Below are 10,028 nucleotides of genomic sequence, written 5' to 3'. Positions count from 1 at the left end.
CCGGGAGCCCGCAAAGAGAAGGCCCTTCGTTTTTTTTTTTTTTTTTTGCGCGGGGTCGTGCCAGCAGCCTTTCGTTAAGGCCTTGACTCGGCTTGTCATTCTGCTTCGTCTGCGTCCTCGCCCTCCTCGCCGACTCAACCAAGCATGAGGAACGAAGAGCAGAGGGGACGTGGGGACAAATTACTGGCTCCATTTTTGCCGTTTGTGTGTGTGCGCGCGCACGCGTTACAAATGAATTTTTGGGAGACAGGTGTGTGTTGAATCAAAGCGTGTTATTGGAGCGGGCTCGTGTCAGGTGTTGATTCATAAAGACGGGAACATTGGCTCCCGGTGTGTTGACATGCTCATAATGGACTTGCCAAGTCTGGCGCGCACGCGCGTCGGCGAGGACGACAAAAGTTATTCAAGCTTAAACTTTTCCCCCTTAAATGAAAAAGTCATTTCGCTCCGTCCTGTTTGCGCTTAATCTCAGTGTCCTAATTTAGCCTGAGCTTAACCTCGAGGTTGAGATAGAAAAGAGGCTGCTATGCATTATTGAGTCACTTGCTTCATTTCGGTTCTTGCAGCACTCACGGATTAATATTGTAATAGTCTGATAAGGACAAAACATGGTCGGGGAGATGGGCTATGTTGACTTGCTCAAGATATTTTGCTCACCCTCTGAATGATTTTGCCAAAAGGGCTGTGAGCAAAGTCAACTCGCAAACAAATAATACGCAGGTCAGGCTAAAAACTACTTAAAGGTTCAGCATGTCCTTTTAACCACTACTGAATCTCAAGTGGTTGTGTTTTTTTTTCTGAGCTTGCGGCTATCAAGATTTTCTCAAGTGAACCAACTGAGGGAAATATAATGGAGAATTGCTGTTACAAAGGTCAATATCAAACACGTATTTATATATTAAGTAACACCTCTGTTTTTAACAAACGGCCTCGAGTACTGGAAACTTGCCTTGTCAGGTTGGGTTTTGTTTCGACCTCACAAATTCCAACCATGTGCTCGCTATTGTTTTGGGAGATGACGATAATGACTTTTTCATTGATGCATTTTCAACCTTATTTTTGCAGCACAAGGTTGTCTCACTTTAAAACCTACTCGATCGTTTATTTTACTGTGAATTGAGCCATATTTTTACCGTGATTATTATACTGTACTCACTCCGGAGAGAGGCACCGGTGTGTTTTATATTTGCAATTTCTTAGCAAGAAGTCAAAATAGCCTTGAGGTTTTGGATTGTTTAGCATTTTAAAGGCTTTTTGAAGAGCCAAAGCATTCGGGGACTTGTCACACGGCCAATGAGGTGCTTTTAAAGCAAAGGTGAAAATGCGTCCCTTGGTATGCCGCAGCACTGCTTCATAGACCGTAATGTTGGTGAGAGACGGCCGGGCGAGTCCCTCCATCAGTTGTGCTAATACTGTCCTCAGGGCTTCCAGCTCTGAAGTCAAAATGAGGTTAGAAGTGTATTTTAATGTGCAACATAGTCTTGATTGGGCTTGTTTGTTCCGGTAAGAAGCGTGTGAGGCTAGGATAAATTCCCACTTTGCAACGAATCACAGTGAAGGAAACTCATGCATGTCGACACTTTGACGCTGACGTCACGTTGGTGAGCCGTGCGCAAAGGCGTCCGTGTTGGAGGGCACCCAGTCGAGGGAGTGAGACGGAACAGTCCCTGAGTCTGTTTTCATGTTCACGAGTCACAACAAAAGTGAACACTTGGTGCAGTTTACTTGAGTCGCTCAACTGGAGATGAGAAATCATTCATGCCAGCAGTGATCGTTGAGTGAGAGAAGACGAGCTAGCGATGGCTAGCAAATCTTGAACGCGACCAATTGATATGATCAAAACATGCAAGAATATGCTCTGCTCGCTTTATATCGGGTACTTTTTTTTTCTTTTTCACGTGTGACGGGTCATAAGATTAACTTTTGATTTCAATTCAAGGCAGATGTGATGCTAACCTGTTTGCAAGTTGCCGTTCAACATGAATCCCTTTATCGTGTAGGAATACAAATTTCAGAAGACGATGGAATATCGCAAAACATTTTTCATCGGTCTTGCACACTTTTTCACACAATAATCACAACACTTTCCCCGCAGACTTGATCTCTGCTCAGCGATGTGCTGCGAACAAGCCCGTTCACACTGTTTTGTAGGCAGCTAGCAAGCTAAGCTAGCTTGCTGAAGCATCGTCGACTCACAGCGGAACGAGTTTATCCGGGCACAAACGATTTCATGAACATTTTACAACATTAAAGTCGCGATCGACGTGTTGTGTTAACTAAAAGCAACATACCTTTGCTCTCACAAGACAACAATTAACACAGCTGGACTTTCACCTTTTTTGGCTTGAAAAATTCAGGATCACATTCCTGCAATTCCTTTTGTTTCGACAATCTCATTTTCTTTTGTCTTGCTCTCTCCCTACACACACTGTCACCTTATTCATCATTCTTGAAATGCGCGTGAAGCTCAGGGATCGCCTCTCCGGTGCCGTTATCCCTGCAAACCCGAACCAATCACCGAGCGATCGTTCTCGGCAAAGGTCATCTTGAGAGAGTGAATACTCATCGGATGAATTTTTGTCAATAAAAGTCTGGGTTTTTTTTTGTTTTGTTTCCATGAAATGTATCTACTTTTATACAGCCTCGGGGGGGGGGGGGAGAGTAGACTCACAGTTCCGATTCAATATATTGTAAAATTGTGTGTTCGCTCACTCTAAAGCAGCGGAAATGTTTCTCCGTCACCTTTTAATTCTGTCAGGTCTTGTGACCTCATCCCCAAAACGTATGCTAGTTTCCGAGAGACTACGTCACTGCATGTCACTGCTGACGAAGCGATGTAAGCGTGAATTGAGGTAACAGACAGACCGACGTGTGGCTGCGGAGAGTTTGAGGGCTGGCGAGGACGGCCGCATATCACATTAGAAGAAGACTCGTCCCTGAAGATGTCAGCGGCATCGCCCTCGTGTTGCGTCTTGGTTTTCATCTTCTCACTCTCCCTTCCTCTGTGCGCAATTCTCTGACCCCGTGTCGAATTCAAGCTAATGGCTTGTGTACTCTCGCCAGTGAGCCGTCAAATTCTCCACTCTGAATGCCTTTGCCTTCCCGCTCCTCTCCTTATTTCTTGCCAATTTTTTTCAATGCCAGACAAGCCATTTGTTTAAGGATTCCTTTTCTGCCACGCTCACCTCTGTTGTTGCTCCGTCGCATTATTTGACTTTGCAACACTCTCGCTGTTGCACTGACTCATGTTCTACTCCGCACACAGACCAATACACATATGGCACAGTACGTGGTGGCTTTTATTTCCCCATGCTGTCTGCAGAACATTCGGCTTCACTTGCTGCAGCAATGTACTGGGGCAAGGCACCTGCTGTGTTGAGCTGATATGAGGGAAGAGAGAGTGGGGCAGATGTGCGGGCGTGCGTGCGTGCACACGCGCACACGCTCACAGAATTTACTGGCATTCCAAATGCCTAGATATGGCTGAGAAATACAATCATCCTGTGTCTGTAAATGCAGAAATGGCTCCTAACCAGATAACCTGCTCACAGTTACAAGTCTGTATAGTTTAACCGCCTACCCAGACGTATGCCCATTATGAAAAAAAAAACGTGTTGTCTCATTGTCTGAAGGAAAACCGTTTAGGTTTTATCGTCTTGAAGGACACTTTCTGCGTGTGCGTCGCTTTGTATATTTGGCCTTTGAAGTATGTTTTCAAGTACTGTATTTACTGCACCATAATGCGCCTTATTTGATCAATATTCAGATTTCTTGATGTAGTATTTTAAATATTCTGTTAAGAGCTTTGATACAACTGCAGCAGTTCTAAAAGCTCTATATATAAAAAAAGAAGCTGTATTGTATTGTATACTCTTTAGCGGGGCTCCATCTAGTGGATGAATAACGCAACCGCAGCCACTATTGTAACTTCTATTCCATGCGCCTCATAATGCGGTGTGCCCTATATATGAAAACAGTTTAAATTAGGCCATTCACTGAAGACGCGCCTTATACTGCGGAGCGGAAAATACGGTCTATACTTTGATGTGGGAAAACTCAGCATGCCACCTTTTAATGTGTTTTCCAATATAACGAGCTTATCAGCGTGGCTTGCCTTCCCCTATTTAATAGGAAGCGATAAGAGGACTGAATAATTGAACACCTGACTTCAGTCCATATGTTGACGCAAAGAAACTGTGGGGATTTATGATATATTTTTATCCAGGAACTGCATCCTAAACTGGCAACGGGAGATTTTTTTTTTCTTGTGACGGGATTTATTGAAATGACCATGGGGAAGTATTAGAAAGATCTTTCGGTACGATGCAGTGCTGCTTAACACCGCTGCAAGCAACTACGATAACATGTAGATCAAAATAGGCGTTATTAGAAAGAAAGTTTATGGGTCCTTGCAGGCAATTCGAAAGTGATAGTTGTGTATGTCCTGACAAACATGAAATCCTGCTTCAATCTAAATCAACTCGAACCATCGTAAACGAAATGTGTTGACGGCCGTCGGAATGCGAAATCAACAAACTTGTGAATATGCTGTCCAGTGATTGTTATACAAGCTGCTGTGTCGTTTCCAACCTTTCAAAGGCTGCATGTCTGGTGCAGCCTGATCCACACAGCCACAGGGCGACAGCTGCCACCTCCCAAAAAACGCCTTGCCACTCTAGCTGCCAACTCGATTTGAACAATGTCGCTGGAAAATGTATCAACGCGAAGTCAAGCCCGGTCGGAGATGCAGAAAATACACCCGAGTGCATTTGAATTTCGTAAACAAAGACCTTCCAAGCAGAATTCATTCAGCCGCCTCCAGCTGTCTCTTTCTTGGTGTCTGTGCAGCAGCCTTCGCTCCTGACTTAGTAATACGCCGTATTTATTGACATTTTCGGGGGTGTATTAATTTAAGAACGTTCATGATTGTGTTAGTAGTTTGAAATTAGTCTTGCACCATCAATACTGAACCTGTGGCTGACATTGTGTCATTACTAAGCGGGAATTCAATGCGGAGGTCCAAATCCTTCTAATAATCCACTTTTGCCGAAAGTTAATGGGTGATTTTGCTGAGACAAGCACGGGTGACAGGTGAAGAATATTAAATTGCTCGATGGCCAAGAGGATGATGGTTCACTTGTTATTCTGCTTGCACCGCTACATGTGTGTGTGTGTGTGTGTGTGTGTGTGTGTGTGTGTGTGTGTGTGTGTGCTCCCTTGACCCACAGGCATGTTGCAAAGTGTTGAGATGAGAACAGTACAACCCAAAGAGTCTTTTGTCACCATTAAGTGTGGGTCATTCTATGAAGCAGAGAAGTGAAGGAGGGTATGCTCCAAGATTTTACCCGAAATGCATGCCATTGAACGTGGCACCTTGGTCCAAATTGGCTTGAGCTTTTCATTTTAATATTGGAACCTGGCTAGAAACCTCAAGTTCCATGCCGACAAAAATAAAATGAAAAAATATATACATATGTGTATATATATTGTTTACCCCCCTGTGCAAAAGGCTCTCATGCATAACAAATGAAGTGCAATAACTCATTTTATGCAACCCCCCCCCCCACACACACACACACACACACACACACACACACACACACACACACACACACGCAAACCGCAGTCCGGCAAAAAGCCTCAATGCATACGCATCTCCTCGAGTCATGCATGACTCATCTCGTTTTCGTGGCACATACAATGCAAAGCTGTTGACTTGGTGCGACCTTACTTTTTCAATTATTCATATTTAAATGCATGCACACACACGCACGCACGCATAGATGAGAAAAGCTGCACGTGGACATTCGCTGCAAATAGGTTCATCGCAACCTGAGCTCGCTGTTGCTTTTGAATTGTAACTCATTCACTTTCCCAACAGTTTTGACCGAGTGTCAAAAAAAAGTGTTGTTTAACTTCAAATCTCCCCTCCTTTAAAAAAGAAACAAGATAGAATAATTGAAACCAAAACTGCTGGTTGTATTTCTGAAATACAACACACACACACACACACACACACACACACACACACACACACGAATACACACGTGCTGTCGCGATATAAAAATGGCAAATTTTCTCTAAATTTTGTCAGACTCTCTACATGTGTGTATCTCCACTCTGTTACAATTAGGTGTGAGTCTTTATTGAGATTGCAATTTAAACCGCTTATTTTGCAGCAACCTGTGGAAGCACTTTTCAGTGGGGTGAAAAGAAAAAAAAAAGAAATGAAACACACCCAGCTCCTAAATTGGTTCATGCGCCATTGCCCTCCATTTTATTATTGTGATGATTAGAATAGCTTTCCTCCCCAAGGGCTGCCGGCATAAAATTGAAGCTCTTTGGTTACCTGAATGCGCAGCGGGGCGACAAAAAGAAATCACAATACAAAGTGGAAGATTTGGTCAAAAGGGAAAACGATGTGTTTCGCTCCACTTGAAAGGCCCCAAAACGGAAGAAAAATAGGACGAAAAAGAAGAGTCTCTGATAAGAATCTGGATTGACGCAGAACGGCAGGCATCCAAATTGCTGGTGGCAGGACGGGAAGCTCGACGTAAAGCAGAGGTGACGATGAGATGAAGACAACGTTACGCTTGCAGGTGAGCGATCTCACAAAATGATTTAGGACAAGGGGTTACTAAATCACCAAGCAAAGAGTCCGTCCCCGTCGTCTGTTTCGTTCATTTCTTGCTGGTGTCACGCTGGTTAAGTTTCCCGGAAACATGACCCGAGCAGACCTCCGCTCGCGTGCTGGGATCAGTTTGTTGTGTCCTGTATGCCATTATTTTTTGACAATTTAAAAAAAAATGTCAACATTGTTTCTGAATTGTTCGAGTTCTGTATCGCAGTGTACAACCCGTTCCATCCTTAACTCCAGCCTTGTGAGTACATGGTTCGAGAGGATTAGCATCATGGTCATCTTGCTCAACTGTGTGACACTCGGAATGTACCAGCCCTGCGAGAACATCGACTGCACTTCGGACCGCTGCCAGATCCTCCAGGTAAGGTTGGCCGTCTACTTACCCGGTTTTGGGTTACAACGCGGGGAGGGGGGTGGGGAAGCTGCAATCAAATGATCACAAAATGAAACTGGGACGGAGGGATGGACTTCATGGAAGGCAATTAGTTAGCAGCTGTCAATGAGGATGTTATTTGGGGCCTTTTTTTGGTTCGTGGATTTTCTCGCATCAACATCAATCATCAGTCTTCAATTGATCGCCAGGCAAAACTCCAAAACGACCATTTGAAAGATTGAATCCAGATCTGGTCCATATTGTACACACGGTAGGTTTGAATGGATCCAAGACATTGGCTCTGTTGAAAGTACAAGCACGAATGCAGTTGGCCCTTTGACGCTGAATGTTTCCTTCCACGTTATATTCTGGAGTATATGAATTTAGCATCATTCGCCGATCCGTTTCTGCTCCGGTGATATGTCTTCCTGCCGTCTTCCTCTGTGTATTCCAACATCCCCCACAACAGCTCCTTTGCCTTTCTCTGGCCTTTGTTTCTCTAACAAGCCGATTGTTTCCTGAGGTAGTCCGGGTGCCTCTTTTAAAAGCAATGGCAGAGATTTTGCTGACAATGCTCTTATAGTCCCAAGTAAGTGCGGACCTTGCCAGCTACTTTGGTGAAACATGGTCTCCTTGACTTTCAAAGTAAAGGTGTAAAGTAAATAAATCATTCGTTGAGGGAAATGTTTTGTTTTTTTTAAGAAGTGTGCAGATCTATAATTTGCATAACTTGCATTCCTGTGCATCATTACCGATGCATGCCCAATAAAAAAAAAAAAGAAAAATTAAATTTTTCTGAACGTTAACATGTATTTGGTCCCCTTTGTAAAACTGTACCCATGATACATTCATATGATAGCCATTAAACGTTTAATATACACAATAACTACGATAAAGTCTTGAGGGAGTGTGCATGAGACAAGGAAAAAGCAATTATATTTCGATGAGGATAAGGACGCCGATACCGGGACGTATTTTTACATCTGGTCGTCATCCTCCATAAACCAGGAAGTAGCCTGTCGTCTAACAAAACAGATGGACAAATAAAAACAAATACCACGCTCAATGAATTTTCACTTTTATTAACAGCTCAGCTTTGGTGGAAATCTGCGCGCTACTTTTTTACAATACACCTGACCCCTCCACGGTGATCTTCATGACAGTGCTGAAACAGCATGCCGCTATCTTAACGGCGGTGAGCAATTAAAAAAAAAAAAAAAAAACCTTCGTCCCTTTCTGCTCTTATTTGTATCTGAGTGTGAAATGACTCCTTTGGCTCATCTCGACTGTCACTCATTTGCCGCATGCGATAGATATGCCATACATCTTCGTGTTTCAACATCAAAATCTCAGTGACCTACTTACTGCATCATCTCCTTCCCGTTCCCAAATAGCAGCATATGAGGTAGCTTCCACAGCGAGCTCCCCTTTCACATCATGAAAGGGCCCTTGACACGCGACACCCTCGCTCTCTTTACAAATCGTGTTGATGATTAAACCTGATAGGGCCGACATTGAAAAAAAAAAAAAAAGCTGGCGGTGGTGACAAATCGCGACGGTGAATTCACCGCCTCTTTCGCTCGGAGCCGAGCGCCACGCGAGGCGCAGCCAATGTGGGATTACACGTGAGGGGTGGCAGGCTGCATTATTTATCAAAACATCATTTAAACAGCTGATGAGACTCATCTTTCTCTTCTCCCACCATTCGAAATCTGGAACCTCTGCTGATGTCTGACTTGTTGGCGCCATATCGTATCCAATTATCGTGAGCGCAGCCAGTTGCGCACCGGTACAAAATAGCCACTCATAAAACTATTTATTATACCCCTAAACAATTCTGTGCGGTCCAATACAATAGCTTGATCAAACTTCTGCCTTTATGAGAAAACAATTAATTCAACACTATTTTATTTATTTATTTTTTTTAACTGCAATTGTAGAATTGCAGCGGATCATACGGATGTTTCTCCTATTTTGTCCCTTTCGTGTCGGTATTGTACATAAGGTGAATAAAACATGATCAAATAAGCAAAAGCTTGTTTGACCATTAAAAAGAACCCGTTCATTGTCCTCAGGGACGGACTATCGTATCCTATAACCGTCGAACCGAATTGGGCTTATAAGTATGACGCGTTGAAGTCGATTATGCTGACGTATATTTTGAAAGCCAACCCGTACGGGTCTTCTGTGCTTTCTACGACTACCCCCTTTCTAAAACCGTCAACGAACTTTTACAGGTGTCTGTTGAAGAGGAAGGACACCTTGTTGCCAGACTGACCGCTGGCCAGTATAAACTCTGTCAGCCTCCTGGCTTGTTTTGTAGCTTTATGACCCTCTGACAGTTTTTGCTGCTGCTGCCACCGGACCGGGCACCAACAACGGCGACTGTCTGATGAAACTTGAAATGGTATTTGATTCAAAAAGTGAGCCGGCGACTTGAAATTGGCAATTTGCCGAGTACTTCGGGTTTTGAGAGATGTCGTAAGATCTCGGATCGATACTAATACCAATGAAAGTAATGAGGCTTCAAACACCCGAGACGCGTAAAAGCCATCTAGCGTCTTGTTTCAACTTATACAGAATTAGAGAATTAAATAAGACCTAAAAATGCAATGCCGTGAGTACACATGAGGAGCTATTCAATATATTCAACTGAAAGAACAAGATCAAATAATGAGACTCCATTTTATACGATGAGGAAAAGAGACATGAGAAAATCTTGGAATCGGGCAAACTGTGCTACAGCAGCAAAACTAAACGCACTCCCATTCCGCATCATTTCCCTTCTCTCGTGGCTTAAGGCCGCACGCGCTCGTCTTGAAAACGTTTCCGAGGACTGAGGGAAGTTCTCTCCACACGTGAAGGATAGAATTACTGGACGCGTCCACCTTGCTCTCATCTGTGTTGTGTTTCCCCCGCTGTGGGCTACGCTTGACGCTTTTGTTTGTCATTTATCTTCTGCCTGAAACCTCCCGACGGTAATAATTGGAAAGTATTTGTGGAAAATCGTCCCCC

The 10,028-nt window shown here is 43.8% G+C and overlaps 1 protein-coding gene across 1 annotated transcript in view; it reads left to right on the top strand.

Annotated features, from left to right (window-relative positions):
• cacna1ia (calcium voltage-gated channel subunit alpha1 Ia) overlaps positions 1-10,028 on the top strand; it is a 99,014-nt gene that overhangs the window by 41,991 nt on the left and 46,995 nt on the right. The window contains exon 3 of the mRNA XM_019888704.1: positions 6,890-7,001. Coding sequence (XP_019744263.1) covers positions 6,890-7,001 — 112 coding nt within the window. The remainder of the gene's footprint in view (positions 1-6,889; positions 7,002-10,028) is intronic.

This window comes from Hippocampus comes, unplaced genomic scaffold (genome assembly GCF_001891065.2).
Source record: "Hippocampus comes isolate QL1 unplaced genomic scaffold, H_comes_QL1_v1.1 scaffold427, whole genome shotgun sequence".
NCBI classification, from domain to species: Eukaryota; Metazoa; Chordata; class Actinopteri; order Syngnathiformes; family Syngnathidae; genus Hippocampus; species Hippocampus comes.
The sequence above is the reverse complement of the archived record's forward strand: the minus strand, read 5'-3'. Positions and strand labels throughout refer to the sequence as shown.